The sequence below is a fragment of the Manis pentadactyla genome, chromosome 2 (assembly GCF_030020395.1).
Source record: "Manis pentadactyla isolate mManPen7 chromosome 2, mManPen7.hap1, whole genome shotgun sequence".
Lineage (NCBI taxonomy): Eukaryota > Metazoa > Chordata > Mammalia > Pholidota > Manidae > Manis > Manis pentadactyla.
Window position 1 is genome coordinate 152,927,582 of NC_080020.1, and position 18,480 is coordinate 152,946,061.

Genomic DNA, 18,480 nt, shown 5'->3' on the forward strand with positions numbered 1-18,480 from the left:
ACTTGACCAGTACCTCTTCAAATACCTGATTGCTTCACAACTCCCAAGGTCATCAAAAACAAGGAAAGCCTGAGAAACTGCCATAGTCAAAAGGAGTCTAAGGAGACATGATGACCAAAGATAAGGTGGTTTCCTGGATGGGATTTTGGAACAATAAAAGGACACCAGGTAAACACTAGCAAAATCTGCATGAAGTACTAACTTCAGTTAGTAATTAATACTGTTTCATAAATTATAACAAGTGCACCAAATAATACAAGATGTTAATAAAAGGGGAAATTGGGTGTGGGGTATATAAGAGCTCTGTGCTACTCACTAATTTTTTGTAAACCCCAAATCATTCTAAAATAAAAAGCTTACTTAAGACCTAAAGCTTTCAGTGCCCAATGCCTCTTCATTTCAGTCAGAGCAACAGCCAGTCCTTAAATCCAGCCCCCTACCCCAGTTCAGGACTTCATCCCCAATTACTCTCTTACTCAGTGGCTACACACAGGCCCCCTTGCAGGTCCTGGGACTTGCTAGGCAGGTATGCTCCCTGGGCCTGGCTGTTCCCTCTCCTGGAATGCTCCTGACAGTCACATAGTAAATTCCCTTACTGCCTTCAAATTTTGGCTCAAATCCCATCTTCTCTAAGGGGTCATCCCTGATTTATTTAACATTTCAACCTACACCAAAATAGTCAGCCCTCCTAATCTCTTTCTCTATTTGATTTTCTTCCCATAGCACTTATCATCTTCAAACATAATCTAATTATTTGTTAGGTTTGTTGTTTATTGTCTGTCTCCACCCAATAGCACATCAGTTCCACAGGACAAAGACTTTTAAATTTTGTTTTGTTTTTGTTCTGTTCTATCTGTTCACACATGTATCCCAAGCATTTACCTAAGGTAGAACTTGCCATGTAGGAGGCAGAATTTCCCTTTCAATAAACTGAGATATCCGAAGGAAAGAAATGTCTCTTCTTTCAACACCTAATGCCTAACAAATGGTAGTCAACCCTCGTAAGTGCCTGTGGGGAAGTTGGGGTTCCTATGGCCAGGATCCTCACTGAACTTAACCACATGATGATGTAACTGGCCTGTTGCTAGGCTACCACTTCCACACGTTTTGGCAATAAGCTATTATTGTACTATATAGAGAGCTTGGCCCAGTGCTCTGGGCAGAGGCAGAGACGCTAATGCTTGACCTACCGCTGGGAGAACAAGCCGGGTAATAAACCCTTTCACCTAAAAGAACGTTTTGTTGTCAATTTCTTTGGTCACATTGAATCCATAGCGAACTTGCCCAGGGCTGAAACTCATTGGCAAGACAATTGGCAAAAGTCGGCAGGGTTCATTGTTGACCAAGGAAAAAGAAAAGCTGCCTTTATGGGAGGGGTGCTTCAGCAGGCTGCCCCTGTGAATGGGGAGACAGTGGATTGTCCCCCAATGGGTATGTGGTCTGAGGTGGCTTGCCTCCTAGAGGACTGGGCCCCACCCCAGGACTGGAGGCAAGTGGAGGTGACACCTGAGGCTGTAGCGGTGGTCCTTGGTATAGTAAATAGGTCTTTTGAGAAACAGAGTGCTCGTGAGGTAGTGGGGACTGTGGGTTGGCTGCTTCTCACAGTATTAAAAAGGTCTACAGAAGAGACCCAAGAAATGGCAGCATGAGAATGCAAGCTGCAACCTTCTGTGGATTCCCTGAAGAAGGAAATGGCATTGATGAGAGAGGAGGCAGCACGAGAACGCTGTCAGCAAGGTGCCATTGGAGAGGTAAACAATTCTTTACAGAATGAGATGGCAGCACTGCCAGGTGTTCTGAAGGAGTAAGAGGCCATCAAGGGAAAAGACGAACTCCTGAGAACAGCACAGGCAGAGGTGGCACAAGAACTTCAGCTGAGAAGCATTGAGGTGACAGTAAGAGAGCTTCTGAAGACTTGAGCTAGCATTGCTGCAAGGCACAGTAGAAAAGGTAAAGGTTGTAGCAGAGGAGGCACTCCAGGGAGGGGAGAGAAAGGTGCTATCAGCCCCAGAAATGGAGGAGCAGGGGAAGGATGAAGGGGTGATGCCGGAGGCACTGGCCCCTCCTGTATTGAAAGCATGTCCAGTGGTTGTAAAGAATATAAAGACCCAGCAGCTGAAAGTTCCCCAAGGAGAGGAGCAGCCCCCTCCCCAAGTCGTGGAGCACTCTATGCTCCGCACTTATACTCAGGCTGAGCTGGTGGATTTGGGCTCCCAGTTTAGGCCGAAGCCCTTGGAGTAAATATCAGCTTGGCTCGTGCGTCTGTGGGACTTAGGGGTGGATGGAATTGTTCTGTCGGGATCAGAGATGGGAAAGCTGTCTTCCCTGACAGTGCAGCCTGCCTTGAGGCAGCGATTACAAAATGCACATCAGACCCCAGGGAGTCACTCCCTCCTGGATTGGATTATGGCTGCACTTTGTGCTGTGTGGCCCAATCAGGGTGATCTACCATCCTCTCCTGTTAGATGGCAGACGTATGCTGAGCTCCAACACATGTTATGAGAGCTAGGCATAAGAAATGCCATCTATAGTCCAGAGAATTATGGCCCAGATGAAGAGATTTTCACTACTGGGATGAGAAATATTGTACTTCAAACGGCTCCTACATGCCTCTTTGGGTCTCTAGTGGCCATTCTTTCCCCTCACTTAGGGCATCCCATAAGTGAGGGGACACGGAACAGTAGCAGACCTAAGAGAGGCTGAAGCAATGAGAACCAGAAAGAAATAAGATCTGTTATTCACAAGAAGAATTTAAACGGCCCCATGAAGGTTATGAGGACCCAGATGTGGGTTGATTTAATAAGGGCAGGAGCAGATGGAAGGAAATTAGATGGGAAGTCAAATAGGATCTTACTAGAGCTATGACAACAGCTGAAACCAGAGCAGCAGTTCCAGCCATTAAGACCAAAGAGGCAGAAGTCAGAGACAGAGCCATGAGTCCAGCCTGTGTGTTTGCAAGACTTCCTGCTGGAGAACGAGCCAACCTCAGTTGAGCCCACAAAGGAAGGTGATTGGGGAACATGCTTTGACTGAGGGAAAGGTCAAGGTATCTGCCCTGAGGGACCCAGGGGGGACCAGAGGCCACATGTTGAAATAGCTAACCATTGGTCCCCAGAGAACATACAACATGTCCTGGCTCTGGTGGACACAGGGGCTGAATGTTCACTGATTCATGGTAACCCTGAGCAGTTCCCCAAGAACCCCACTGTCATAGATGGATATGGGGGGTAAGGCTATCAGAGTGAAAAAAGCCCAAATCCCTTTGGGAATAGGGCGTCTACCCCCAAAAGAGTATTCTGTGTATATATCTCCTATCCCTGAGTATATTTTGTGGATTGATATCCTGCAGGGTCTATGGCTGCAGACCACTGCACGTGAGTTCAGACTGAGAGTACATGTGGTAAAGGCAGTTCTGAGGGGACATGCTAGGCACCCATAGCTTTGCCTGTGCCTCAGAGGGTGACTAATACCAAACAATACAGACTACCTGGATGGCATAAAGAGATTGGAGAAACTCTCCAGGAGCTGGAAAAGGTAGGTATTGTAAAGCCCACCCATAGTCTTTTCAATTCCCCAGTGTGGCCAATAAAAAAGCCAGATGGCTCCTGGCATATGACTGCGGATTACAGAGAAGTGAATAAAGTCATACCCCCTATGCATACTGCTGTCCCCTCTATTGCAGGCTTGGTGGATACCCTCAGCTATGAACTAGGAACATACCATTATGTGGTAGATTTTGCTAATGCTTCTTTTCCATTGACATTGAGCAGGAAAGTCAGGAACAGTTTGCCTTCACATGGGAAGGATGGCAATGGACTTTCACCATCCTTCCACAGGGATACCTCCACAGCCCCACCATCTATCATGGACTTGTATCCCAGGACTTGGATACACGGGAGAAACCGAGAGAAACCACCAATGGTGCGGCTGTACCATTATATTGATGATGTCATGCTCATGTCTGATTGTCTTTCAGATCTAGAAGGTGCAGCACCTAGACTGCTGCAACATTTACAGGAGAAAGGATGGGCTGTGAACAGTACCAAGGTTCAGGGACCTGGTTTGTCTGTCAAATTCTTGGGGGTCATCTGGTTGGGTAAGACCAAAGTTATACCAGAAGCAGTCATAGATAAAGTCCAGGCCTTTCCTACCCCTATAGCTGTAGCATTGCTACAGGAGTTTCTGGGTCTTCTAGGCTAGTGGAGAGTGTTTATTGCACACTTGACACAAATTCTGAAGCCCTTATGCTGGTTGGTATGAAAGGGCATCAGGTGGGACTGGGATGAGACATGTACATCTGCCTTTACTACAGCAAAACGGGCAGTCAAGGCCCTGCAAGCCTTGAGTGTGATAAACCCAACAAGGCCCTGTGAGCTGAATGTTCATGTGACTGAAGACTGTTATGGCTGGGATCTCTGGCAGCAGCTTGAATGAACTCGCCAACCTGTTGGATTCTGGTCACAACTCTGGAAAGGGGCAGAGGTACGATACACTTTGATAGAAAAATAACTGGCTGCTGTGTATCACGTCTTGCTGGCTACAGGTCCCATCACTGGAATGGCCCCAATAAAGGTAATAACCACCTATCCCACCTTGGGTGGGTACAAGACTGGACTCCAAAGCCAAGGAGTAGTGTGGCACAAATGCCCACACTAGCCAAGTGGGGTCCTTACCTACAGCAGCAATAATGCCCTCTCTAGTAGCCCCTTGAGTGAGTAACTCCAATGCTTATTGGGGCTAGTGACATATACTAGGGAAAAGCGGGAAGAACTTGCTTTTGAACCATTAGTAGTAGAGAGTCCCTGTTGGGAGGGAAGAGCCCCTATACCCGAAGATCCATGGTACACAGATGGCTCCAGCTGTGGGCAGCCCCCAAAATGGAGGGCCATATAGTTTTCTATCCTAAGACTGAGACAATATGGATGGAAGATGGTGAGGGGAAGAGCAGCCAATGGGCAGAGTTGCGACCCATGATCAGCCAGGAGCCCTCCCCTATAGCTGTCTGCACTGACAGCTGGGCTGTGTATTGGGGTCTGACCCTGTGGCTACCAACCTGGTACTATGCCAACTGACTGGTTGGTCATTGACCCCTTTGAGGGCAAGAATTGTGGCAAGACTATGGGCCTGTGGTCAGACTAAAATAATTACAGTATACCATGTAACAGATCATTTACCACTGGCATACCCAGGAAATGATGAAGCAGATATATTTGCCCAGATACATTGATTAGAAGGAAAGCCAATGGTTACATCAGCATTTGTTGCATGCAGGGAAAAAGACAATGTGGGCTGTAGCCCGTCGGTGGGGCTTACCTTTGACCTTTGAAGAAGTTAGTAGAGCCTGGCAGGAGTGTGTCATGTGCTCCAAAAGGGACTTACACCCAGTTCCACAGCAACATGGGACAATAGCTACGGGGCCTATACCCCTCGTCAGGTGGCAGATAGACTATATTGGGCCTCTACCTGTGTCAGAAGGATATCGGTATGCTATGACTTGTGTGGACACAACTACTGGACTTCTGGTTGCTTTTCCTACCCATTGTGCAGACCAGCAGATGACCAAAAGAGGCCTGCAGTGTCTCTTTGCTACCTATGGCCGACCACAGGTAATTGAAAGCGATCAGGGCACACATTTTACTGGACATACACTGCAAGAATGGGTGTGACAGCTGGAAATCAAATGGAAGTTTATTTGCCATACAATCCTACTGCAGCAGGCATGTTAGAGAGGCACAATGGCTTGTTAAAATCCAGACTAAAGTCAGATACTAATTGTCTGCAGGGATGGTCATCCGCTTATGGACCGTGCTATGGTGTTTGAATGAGAGACCCCCGAAAGGGAGCCCTGAGCCCTGTAGACATGTTAACATGCATGGCTGCCTCCCATATATAACTGCAAGTACAAACCAAGGAAGAATCCCTGAACCGAGGTTCGGCCACCAGAATAACATCTTGCTGCCAGCACCAACTGTGCTGAACCCCAGAGACTCCATTGAGTGGACATGGCCTTGGATCTTTTGACACATGGACCAACGATGGCTGGCTATCCTGGCATCTTGGGGACAAGGCCTGGAAGCTAGCCTCCTGTGTATTCCTGGAATAACAGCAGAGTGGCCACCAAAGGTCACAGTAGTATATCCTGAATGGCCAGAAGGTAGGAGCATCTTACTGGGGAGTTTTATCATTATGGCCAGTGCATGCACGTCCAGTAGCACTATATATAGACCCTTCAGTAACCCCCAGGGGGAAAGGAGTAAAAGTATGGTACACTAGACCTGGAAGGGATACCCTGCCTGCTACAGTCCTATCACAGGACCACTCTCTTGCATGCATCCTACCTGATGGACAAGATTGGCCTATGTTGGTGTAATTAAAACATGTGTCTTATCACCCCTAAAGTCTTTGTGGATTGGGAACTTCCTCTGGCTTGAGGATTATTATAATTTTTGTTACCTGTATCAAAATCTTGTTGTATCTTAATTTTGTTATTATCTCTAAGTTGTTGTTATCCTCTGTTGCTGTTGTGGAACCTGGTTACAGTGCTCCAGCTTTCTCACACAGGGACCATTGCAGAAGATTGAAAGTGTGTAGATTGTAAGGTGAGAATCCTGGAGGCGTGGAGTGTGGGGAAGTTGGGGTTCCTATGGCCAGGATCCTTACTGAACTTAAACAACGTGATGATGTAACTGGCCTGTTGCTAGGCTATTGCTTCCACACCTTTTGGCAATAAGCTATTATTGCAGTATATAGAGAGCTTGGCCCAGTGCGGGCGGAGGCAGAGACGCTAGTGCTTGACCTACCGCTGGGGGAACAAGAGGGGTAATAAACCCTTTCACCCCAAAGAATGTTTTACTGTCAATTTCTTTGGTCACATTGAATCCATAGCGAACTTGCCTGGGGCTGAAACCCATTGGCAAGACAGTGCCTCTTGGCAAAAATACACAAAACAGCTTTGGGTAGGTGGTGATCATAACGTGGTTGGAAAATCACAGCTTTCAGTAAACTACCAACTCCAGACAGTCTGCCTTTTAAAATGCAGTATTTTTAAATTAGGCAAATTTGTATATTCTTTAACAAAAAATGTTAAGTTAGGCTTAATGTGGAAAGCCAAAGTTAAGAAAACACTAAGACAAACCTGAATTCCTTTTCCTCCCAGCCTGTCAGGGCGCAACAGACCGCGCGTCCCGGAAGCCCTGGACCTGGCTTTTCTGGAGCCACTGGGAGGGTGTCGGAACGCAGGCCCAGTTAGGTTGCTGTGACCCGTATACTCACAAACAGGAAAAATCAAGCTGCATCTGCACAGGATTCCCAGACATGTACTCTTGGCAAAAATGCAATACTTTCGGCCACTCATTTCCCTACTTCCCAGCGATGACTAAATATTTATCCTGAACTTACCCACCGAAGGGAAGCGGAGAACAGGAGACTCCACCACGCACTCTAGACTGAAACCCTGCGGTCAGAGGGCCGACAGTACCCGACACTTAGTTCCGGCGGAACGCCGCTCAGGGGCTGTATAAAGAGCGCGCGCAGGCGCATTCGAGTCACGTGAGTCCGCACCCCAGCTACAGAGAATGCGGAAGGGATTTCCGGAATTATGGCGAGGTCTGATTGCGTGTCTGGTCTCGGGAGCACTGCTGCAGTCGTTGTGCTAAAGAGGGCGGTGGAACTAGATTCGGAGTCCCGGTACCAGCAGGCTCTGGTGTGTTACCAGGAGGGTATTGACCTGCTCTTGCAGGTTCTGAAAGGTGAGCAGTAAACCGTGGAGGGAGGCTGGAGGAAAAGGAGCTGTATCCCGCTGTGTCTGGAGCGGAGTCAGAGTTATAAAAGAATCTTGAGCACCAGGTGGAAGCAGTGAGATACAGAAGGTGGGGTATTCTATTGAACAAGCGGAGTGTTTTCTTTTATATCTTTAACAGATTGATGTCATCAAGAAAAAGGGGATGCTACAGATTTGTAAGAGACATAATATACAGTTGACCTTTAAACAAGGAGGAAGGGTATGGGTGGGGCGTGTAGGTGGCCTTAGGGGCACAGACCATGCAATCAGAATCACAGAAAACTTGATTACCCAAAAACTTACCTATTGCTAGCCTACTGTTGAGTGGAAGCCTTATGGATAACATAAACAGTCGATTAACAAATATTTTGTAATATATATACCATATTCTTACAAAGCTACAAAAAAGAAAATGTTTTTTTGCACATTGTCGCAAATCTCCAAAACAGTTTTCCAACATGTTCATTGAAAAAACCCCTGCATATGACTAGCCCTGTACCAGTGTTGTTCAAGGGTCAACTGTACAAGCCTTGACAGGACTTAGGTTTGAATGAACTGTAGAAGACGTTTTTTGGATCAATTTGGAAAGTTTGAATATGGAATGGGTAGTATTTAAATTAATTTGTTAGGCAGTGTGATTTTTTTTCGAAAACTGCCCTTATTTTGTAGAGATGCAGACTGAATTTACTTAAGAAAAATCGAAGCAAATGTGGTAAAATGCTAACAATTTTTAAAATCTATAGGTGATGGGCAATTAGGGTGTTCATTACACTATTAAACTTTTGTTTTTAAACATTTTCAATAAAGTAAACTGAAATAAAATCATGTAGTGGTAGAACAAAAGTTTTTTTGTAGGAAATGGGTGTAAGGAAATAGGGTGTGATAAATGCTCAGGACTGTGGCAGGGACTGAGACTTTTTCTGTTACATAGTTACTCAATGTTGACAAGTACTCAAATAACCCTTAACACCCAGCACAATCCGTGGCACCAAGTGGACACCCGGTAATCAGGCGTGAAATAGATAAAAATCAGGTCTTGCTCCCCATCCCCTGCAGCTCCTAGTCTGGTCTGAGATCTCCCCTCTGTGCTTTTAGGCTTGAGTTTATAATTTAAGTGTTACAGAAGCTTTGAGACAGCAGAGGGCGCTCTTCAAGGTTCGGTGCTTTTCTTGGAACTATAAAACTACCGTGGGCAGGGCCAATTTGATGATGATGATGATGATAACAGTAAAAATGTGCGTAGTACATTGAAAGTATCTCGTTTCCTCCTTAAAATTCTCTTGTGAAGTAGGAGATGATGTTTCCTCATTTTACAGCATAAAAAAGTAGTTTGCTTTCCAGTTATGCCACGATTGGAACCCAAGGCATTACAAACTCTGGTATATTGACTCCCCAAATGAGGGATGGTGAACAGTGTTGGCCAGGAAGCACTGCTCAGATCCTGGTGCACTAGAAATCTGAAGCACAGAATCACAGGAGTTCTGCTCCAGTATGCTTCACTGATCCAGTAGAGGTTATAGAGTCAGTGACATGATCTTACAGGTTAAGATAGAAGTGCAGATAACTAATACAGGGAATAAGTGCCGGGAGAGAGAAAGACAAGTACAATGAGGGTTTAAACAATTAAAAGTCATCTGGGGGTGGGAAGGTATAAGTGGCTTTTGATAGTTGCTTCGGAGGAATAAGCAGAATTTCAAAAGTTCAGAAATTTAGCTAAGAGTATTCAAGTTCTGTCTGTGTGGCTTTACCAGATAAGTGGTTCTGTTTGGTTCATCGTGTATCTAGAGAGGAAGAGTGAGAGGTACAGTTTAAAGGTAAATTGAGGCTTAGAGTGCACTGTGGATGGTCTTGATTGCTAGAGATTTTAACTCTTGCCATAGACAAGGAGAAACCCTAAAGTTTTTACAAAGGTGTGATGCAATTAAAGTTACATTTCAGGGCTTGTCCCTTTTAGGAATATGCTTTTCTCCCAAATATTTACAAGGCATACCCCTCTTCTCTTTCAGGTCTTTACACAAATATCACCTTCTTTGTGAGGACCTTCCCTGACCTCTGGTGTAAAATTACAGCCCCATCCAAGACACCCTTATCCTGCTTCCTTGCTTTATTAAACAGCACTTGCCATAATCTAACATATATATTTATTTTTTTAAATTTATTTTTATTGTTGACTTTCCTCCCACTTGAATGACAGGGGAGAACTGTATGTGTTTTATTAACTGCTGTATACCCAGTGTTTAGAACAATGCCTGGCATGTAGTATGTTCTCAGTAAGTATTTCTTGAGTAAGTGAGTGAATATGGCAGGAGTGTAGGAGAAACATTAACTTGAAGAGACTGAGGTCAAGCAGACCAATTAAGGTGCTCCTGCAGGAATCAAGATAAAATGTGATAAGGGCCTGAATGAACTGGTGGGGGGTAGGGTGATACCAGTATGTGGAAAAGGAGTGGCCAGTGTGGCTATTGAATTACTGGTATTGCCACATGACTGGATGTTGGAGTGAGGTTCCAATGGGAATCAAAGATGGCTGTGAACTTTCAAACCTGGGAAACTGAGACACAGTGTTTGAACAATGGGTCTACAGTGCCAAACTCTAACAGAGATCTAAATGATAGTGAATTTTGGCAGTAGAACAACTTAAAAGGGAAAGATTCCAGTAATCATACTGGTGTCAATAAAATGTTGGAAACAACCTAAATGCCCCTGGGTAAGAAAGTGTTTGCTTAAACTGCAGTATGTCTACCCAATGGAGTATATACAGCTGTAAAAAAGAAACAGCTCTTTATGAAGTGATATGGAGGGATTTCCAGCATATATTCTTACATGAAAACTACAAAGAACAAGTATCTATAGTAGGCTATCCTTCCTGTAAAAAAGAAGATATAGAAATATATTCATATGTCTACTCATTTGTTGAGAAGAAACACGGATGAAACCAGAAATGAATGAGGTTTGTGAGGTGGGTGGGAAAGGTGGTAGAAAGATGGGGGAAGTGGGACCTGGGTAACAAGATGAGGAGAGGCAACAATTCTCCAAATTATTCAACTGTAATACATAAGAGTGGAAATAGGTGACTGAAGTATCTTTGGAAAATAGTATTTTGACTGTATTCTGTAAGGTTAAAGATGAAATGAATAGTATACAAATACTGTATTTTAGTTGGTAAGTTTTTCTCTCACAGGGGCATGGGTTAGGAATTCTGGAACTTTGTCTATACTAGGCTTGACCAAGACAGTAAATCTATTGTGGATAATGAAAATTACAAATAGGAAAGGAAGGCTACAATGAACCCTGTGTGGGATCAAAGTTACCAGTGTGAACTCCATGGTTTTTAATATACATACAGATGGATAGACACAGAAATAAATACAGATGTGTGTGTTAATAAACCTACATATACCTTGTTGACAAAAAGGGTCTAACCATGTTGACAGAAAGGGTCTAGAAGTAGTGATAGGACTCCCCTGGTAATATTGAGCACACTTAGAACCCAAATTAGATTTCTTGATACCAATCACCAGTAAAAGAAACCAGGGCTCCTTGGAAAAATGGTTGATCCCAGAGCTGGGGCAGGGAAAATATGAGCTTAAAACATTTTGCACCAAAAATAATAAGTGCTCAAAAATTGATGGGGCATTTTGAAAGGAGTCAACATGAAGGAGCTCTCAAGCCAAGGCTGATAAGTTTGAGCAAGAAAATAATAGTATTAGATTACAACTCATAGAATATAATAAGTATCCACAAGTCCATATTGATGCACATTAATAATAAATAGGTGGGGAGAAGGGGTAGCTCTCCATACAGTAGAATTCTAGTTAATAAATTGAATAGGAAAGATGGAAGTAGGAAATTGCCATTGACAAACACCACAGGCAGGGAAGGACCAGCACTAGATGCTAAAACTAGGGGGGAAAAGAGTGCTAAAACTAAGGGAAAAATATGAAACAGGACATCTTCCCATAAGATACTTACTCATTATAAGGAGAAAGGAGTGATTGTGCAGTGAAGAAATCTGTGAAGTCTACCTGAACCAAATGATCAAAGTGAACATCACCAGTGACCAGATAAAGCATCATTTACCCACAGAGAGAGGCTGAGCATTTGTGTGATTTTCTTGCCAAAAATGCATAACCTCAGTCTAGTTGTGAGGAAACATCAGCCCAAAATGAGAGGCATCCCACAAAATAACAGGCCACTCTTCCTACATGTCAAGGTCATGAAAAGCAGAGACTGATATTGTAGATTAGAGGAGGCTTAGGAGATGTAACGACTAAAGCTATGCAGGATTGAACAAACTCTCTTTAGTGAGGAAATTGATAACTACAAATAAGGTTTGTAGATGAGTTAATAGTGTATCAATGCTAGTTTCTTAATAACTCTGATAATTGTACTATGGTTTTGTGATGTGTTAATATTAGGGGAACGTGGGTGAAGAGATTCTGTACAACTTGTGCAACTTTACCGTAATTATAAAATTAATTCAAAATGAAATGTTTTAAAAAACAGTTTAAAAATGAAACTTTATGGAAAATATAAACAGTATCAAAAGGAAGGAAGGAACCATAGTTAATTTGGTGACTGGGTTTGGGGACTTGGGATAAGATTTTATTGATAATGTGTTGTCAAAAATACCTTACATTTTTTGGGTGGTGGGAAAAATAAATGTAAACTGTAATGGGGAGGTCTGGAGGAGAAGCTGGTTTTGTGGAAGTAAGATAGGTATTGTTTGCTATCTCGATTATGCTTTCAAAATTGTAGGTGGTGAGGACAAAATAGTGCTCAGACTCGTGTCCCCCCACCAGATTTGCTGTCCTCAGCAGTGAGACATGGTGTCAGAGTCCCCACTCCTAAATAAAGATGCTTGAGATGCTTAGTGTGAAAATGAAGGTCTTGTATGATCAAGCCAAATTTGAGCCTATTGTTTGTGTACTTTAGGACTGGGGCAAACCATACTGAAGGATAGGATATTTATGGAAAACGGGAAGCTGAAAATAATGCCTCTACTTAATAGAAAACTGTTTTGAAATTTAGGAATATATTTTTTAATTTGTAGGTGCCAAAGATGATACAATGAAATGTAATCTCAGAAAAAAAATTTCTGGCTACATGGATAGAGCAGAAAACATAAAGAAATACTTGGATCAAGAAAAAGAAGGTAAAGAGACTATTGTAGAGAATGTGTCCATAAGCTGTTGTGACAAAGCCCATTATACCAGTGTTTCTGGCTCTGCCCTTTGGAGCACTGTGAGGTCTGGACCATTTATCCCTAGGGGCTTAGAGATTTATTTTTTACTCTGCATTTCTGCTGCTCTACACATAAGCTGTTCTTAACCTTTTTTTGGATGGGGGAAGGTAGGGGTCAGATACCCTCTTAGGAATCTGATGAGAGCTGTACATACTGCAGGACTTTGCATGCCATTTTAAGGAATTCACAGGTGCTCATAAAGCTTATGTGTGGACTCCAGTTTAAGTAATACTACAGAGGAATACTGAAGATAAATCCTGTATTTTTTTTATTTCGCCTTATAAAATTACCAAAACATTAAAATAGCTAAAGAAACCCTTGGACTTCTTTGGGATTTTGTTGTGAATTAAAACATTTCAGGAAGTATTTCTAATGATTAGGGATGCCATAGGTATAGTTCCCTATTTATTAGTTCTCTACTTTGGAGCATCCAGTTTATACACATATATGTGTATTTATAGCCATTGCCCCCTTTGCCTGAAGTGCACACTCCTGTTGCTTTCCAGAGCCAAAGGAACTGCTGCCATTAAAAAACCAGCACCTCCAGCCCTCAACTGCCCTTCCCTCTCCCCATCACTTTCTAGTATTCTGTACTAGCCCATATTCTGGGTACTCCCACTGAGTTCTGTTGAATGGGAATTAAATAGTGTGTCCTTCATCCCAAGAAGCAATCTACAATGTAATTTCCTTCTAAAACACTGATGAAGTATAGTACCATCCGCACTGCAGTTTGAAAACACTTAGTTAACTTTGGTGGTTGGCTTGGCTTGACAATTGAAGCATAGTTGTTAAACATACTTCTGGAAATACTAGGAACAAACTACTGGTTCTTAAAGTAAAGTGCAGCTGCCATATCAAGGAACTACCATTAAGGGTCACATTAAAAAAAAAAAAACCTTAAAGGTCTTTGCTAACTTAATTCAATACATTTTCATTTTGGATAAACACAAAAGCAGTGAAACTATCCTACTGATCGTGTGGCATCCTAGTGTTTGGCTTGGGTTATTACTATAAGTTTCTGCTTAAAACACTCTACAAGTTCTAAGAAAGACTTCTAAACTCCATATTATACTGCATGTGTGTGTTTAATACTCACCTTAGCTATTAAATTGCAGGACATAAAAAGACTTAACTGATGGGGGATGTGGTGGGGACTTGATAATGGCGGGAGTCTAGTAACCATAATGTTGTTCATTAATTGTACATTAATGATACCAAAATTAAAAAAATTAAAAAAAAAGACTTAACTGAAGAGAAGGACAAGACAGCCACTGAATTTTGTAGCTTGTACTTCTACTCATGGTGACAGGAGAATCAGATATCTTTATACGTAAAGTCCTGTCTTAAATAAACTGTCTAGTTAACAGGATTCACTCAAGAATCTGTCTCAAGAAATCTCTGGATTTCCCCATTTGCCTCCATAAAGGCAGAAATCCCTTGTGGGATGGCTTGCCTTGTTTACTCCATATGTGTAGCATCTTGCAGTGTGCCTTCTATATAGTAGGCATTCAGAAAAGTATGCTGAGTGGTGAGTTAAAAAAAAGTAACTTTATCTGATCCTGATTAAACTTATATAAATATAAAGTTTATAGAAAGAAAGTGGTCATTGGTTTATTGGTTTATTATTGAAGCTTGTGTTTTGTAGATGGAAGATATCATAAGCAGATTAAAATAGAAGAGAATGCAACAGGTTTTGGTTATGAGTCACTTTTTCAAGAATACCTTAATGAATGGGTTACAGAAGTTTGGATAGAAGATCCTTATATTAGACATACTCATCAGGTAGGTGAAGTGCACTAAAGTATGATGAAATGTTACTTAAAATGTATGAGTTGGTAATAACCCATCCTAATGTCTTTCAGCTGTATAACTTTCTTCGATTTTGTGAGATGCTTGTTAAGAAATCATGTAAAGTAAAAACGATTCATCTTCTCACCTCTCTGGATGTAGGTATCTGAAAGCATTTATTCTTTTCAGTTACAAGATGTAGTTGAAACAAGAAAAACCTAGACATAGTGCTTTACCTAAAGCTATTGTCTTGGAAATGAGAATGTTATTATCTAATGATAGACATAAAACTCCTTGAGAAAAGTACAGTTGATGTAAGTATGTCGTACCTTGAAATTGGCCACTTTGCTAAACTCTCTTACTCAAACAGTTTGTTAGTTTAGTCTCTCCAGTGTTCTAGGAGGCAATCACACTGAACTATTGACAGTTTTCCTCTTCTTTACCAATTATTACATGTTATCACTTTTTCTTGATTTATTGCATTGGCTTTCTGGGAGGGGTGGGTCGTAGCATGATGGTTGGCATCTCTGTCTTGATTTTGACTGAAGTACGAATGCTTCTAAATAATAGAAAGCAGCCCCATCTGAATAAGTAAACAGCATCACTAAATACCTTTTAGGAGATAGAACAGCATTGCGTTATGTTCATGTTAGAAAAAAACAATTATTTTTATTAAAAATTCCACTCTTAAGGTACTTAATATTCCTTGGTTGCTTCTTTGAGGTAACAGATATTGAAACTAGTATATAGTCTTTGCATTTTAATTCATCTGTGATACTATATAGATTAGGAATAATTTAAAATATTAATAAGTGAGGCAGAAAACTGTATTTTTCCTATTAACAGGGCATTGGGAAAGAGCAGCAATGTGGCCTGGAAGAAATAAAAGAGTCACTGAGAAAGCATGGAGTGCTATTGGAATTAGAATATTCTTCTTCAATACATGACCGAGAAATTCGGTTAGTATACAGTATTATTTTAATTTTTATGCACTTTGAAAATATTTTTTTCTCTTAATAGGTTAACTTTTATATAATTGCATATAAATATTCAGCTTAAAAATTAACATCTTAAAGCTCAGTTTTAGTGTATCTTTTCACTTTTGAGAAAAAAAATCTGGCTTATTTGTCCTGTATGTGTGTTTCGTATTTCCTAATGGAATAAAATTTATGCTTTATATGTCATGTGAAAAGAGGAAGTACTTTTCTATTCAACTACATATAGTGTTATGGTATTGGGATAATTTCCTTTTCTGGTGATATTAATACTTATTTAATATAGTTTTACTTCTTATAGAGTATTAAGTATTCTAGTCAGCATGACAGCGTGCTGTGTCTGTAAGGAAACAGTATAGGCAGTTATATTAATGATGCATTCCCATGTTGAACAGAGTGGCTTTCACCTGTTTATAGTGACAAGAACCTTAGTTTTAATGAAAACCTAAGCACAACCTAAATGCAAAACAGATGAAAATGCAGCTGCTGTGGTTGAAGCAGAGGTTAAGACCCAGAGCTCTTCCTGCTTACATCCCTTATCTCTAGGTTGCAGGACCCCTAAAACACCCCACACTGCCTGAGAACACATTGATGCCAGAACAGGAAAGTTTTATCAGCAAGCCAAAATTCAGGAGTAAGGTTTGATTTAGTTGCTAAGCACTTTATCAGCTAATCAACTGGTGGTTTCTGTGGACCTTTTGTTTCATTGTAGATATAGTTCATGAGTATCCCAGGTTTGGGTCAGTTTCATGTCCCTAGAGGAAATGATTTTCTTTGTTGGTGGAAATTTTGCTGACACTTAATACACCACACCTGTGATAACTGTCTGACTTAAATGTGTGGAATATAATACTTATACTCATTTCAATAGGTTCAACAATGGATGGATGATTAAGATTGGAAGGGGACTTGATTATTTTAAGAAACCACAGGTAGGATATAGTCTTATGAGTAAGTACGTAGCACTCTTTGTATCATTTTAACAAAATGGCTTTTGTTCTTTGTTTAAAAAGCTTATTTTCTTCTCTTAGAGTCGTTTTTCCCTTGGATATTGTGATTTTGATTTAAGACCATGTCATGAAACAACAGTGGACATCTTTCATAACAAGCACACAAAAAAAATATGATGGGTAGTAGCTTACATTAAATATTTCTATTTTTAGTAAATACTGTATATTTTTTTACTTTGAATAGCTCGTTCCTGTAATGTATAAATTTAACAATAAACTTTAACATTTCTACTAATTTATGGATCTGTTGTTCAGTTGTGTGACCCATCCTAAAGACATATGTAAATACACTACTCAGATTTACAGTGTTTCAAGTCATACAATTAATTTCAACATGTTTCCAGCTTTTCTTTTATTTGGCTATTGGAGAGTAGATCAACAAGTAATGAACACATATGATGAAGATGAATTGGATGTTAATCTTACCCCTGGGAATTTAGAGTCCAGAAAGAAAAAAATCATAGATTAGAGTACTCCTTAAGAGATAGATGGGCTTGTGGGTCTAATAACCAGAAAAAGAAAAAAAAGTACAATGTTAATTTTGTTACAACTGAGTGTCTTTGACAGACATTGACCAACCTTTAGTTATCTAATTACCTAACTCCATAAAGGCAAATCAACCCGTTTAGTTACCCAGATGAATTTTATGGCATAGTCAACCTTGGCTGGCATGTTTATAAAGCTTTGTAGCTTAGAATCAACTGTTCTAGGGAAGCTCATCCAGCCTGATGCCAGCTGACCAGTCCCTCATGTGCTCGCTCTTTGCCAGGAGGTATAAGGGATAGAGGCACTGTGCCAGGTGTGGGATAAAAGTCCTCCCAAACTCCTGCAAAAAAACTGGCTCCTCTTTCACATTTTTAGGGATTGGATAGGCCTGCACCTTGTCAATAACAACTTTTGGGATAACATGCTTCTAACTTCACCATGTGACTCCCAGAAATGTCTTGGCACTGCCTGGGCCTTGCGTGTCCTGCAGGCACACTGCCTGACCTGTCCCTCACAGGCGTGTCAGCACAGTCTGCAGCGTCCTGCAGCAGAAGCAAGTCCTCACGTGTTAACATGACACCATCAGTGCAATGGGCCCCTTTTCTTGATGCAGAGGAGAACAGGAACAGGTCTCAGCCTCCATCCCCATGTGGTGGGCTGTGCAGGCGGCCTTGGGACAGCACTGGATCCACTGTTGCCTCTCCTGTGGGAAGGCAAGTTGACCTTGTGACTCAGGGGCCAGGGTTCTATGGGAAAAGGCATTTGCTAAGTCTAGCACAGCATGATACACTCCTAGGATGATGGCCGTGGTGTCTACAATGGGGGCAGCATTGGGCATTGCCACCTGGATAAGGAACATCCACCTTAATTCTTGCTAATCCATTATGAACCATCAGTTTTTTTTTACCAGCCATACTGGGCTGTTGAAAGCACGATGGGCAGGCTATACAGTCCCACTTGGAGCTGCTGATCAGGTGGCTTCTCCTGTCTCCTTCCACTCCCCAGGCAACTTATACTGTTTGACAGCTACCTCTCTGTGGGGTTGGTAGAATTGCCAGTGCCCAGTTGGTGTTTCACCTCAGCACTGGTTTGATTACTCTTAGCCCAGAGGTGGAATTCACTGATACCAATTCGCAGAGTTTGACCTTGTAGGAGGTTAATGCCCAGTATGTTCTC

General features: G+C 41.9%; 2 protein-coding genes across 10 annotated transcripts in view; one reads left to right on the plus strand and one right to left on the minus strand.

Moving 5' to 3' along the window:
* Positions 1 to 18,480, minus strand: part of MRPL30 (mitochondrial ribosomal protein L30) — a 61,994-nt gene that overhangs the window by 17,545 nt on the left and 25,969 nt on the right. For 2 of the 8 annotated variants that reach the window (XM_057496948.1, XM_036879997.2), the window contains exon 1: positions 7,399 to 7,548. The exons of 1 other annotated variant lie outside the window; for it this stretch is intronic. The gene's annotated coding sequence lies outside the window, so the exon portion shown is untranslated. Of the gene's footprint in view, positions 1 to 13; positions 98 to 7,398; positions 7,549 to 18,480 lie in introns of those variants that run through there. 5 more of the 8 variants (XM_036879998.2, XM_036880000.2, XM_057496949.1 and 2 more) reach the window with 5 other exon arrangements.
* MITD1 (microtubule interacting and trafficking domain containing 1) lies at positions 7,572 to 17,070 on the plus strand. 2 transcript variants are annotated; one of them, XM_036879994.2, is made up of 7 exons: positions 7,572 to 7,748; positions 12,834 to 12,935; positions 14,671 to 14,807; positions 14,888 to 14,971; positions 15,660 to 15,772; positions 16,680 to 16,740; positions 16,840 to 17,070. In XM_036879994.2, the coding sequence occupies exons 1-7, from the start codon at positions 7,598 to 7,600 to the stop codon at positions 16,933 to 16,935; spliced, it is 744 nt and encodes a 247-aa protein (XP_036735889.1). In that variant the 5' UTR covers positions 7,572 to 7,597; the 3' UTR covers positions 16,936 to 17,070. The 2 variants fall into 2 exon arrangements, with proteins under 2 accessions (XP_036735889.1, XP_036735890.1); XM_036879995.2 differs by having other exon boundaries at positions 16,822 to 16,943.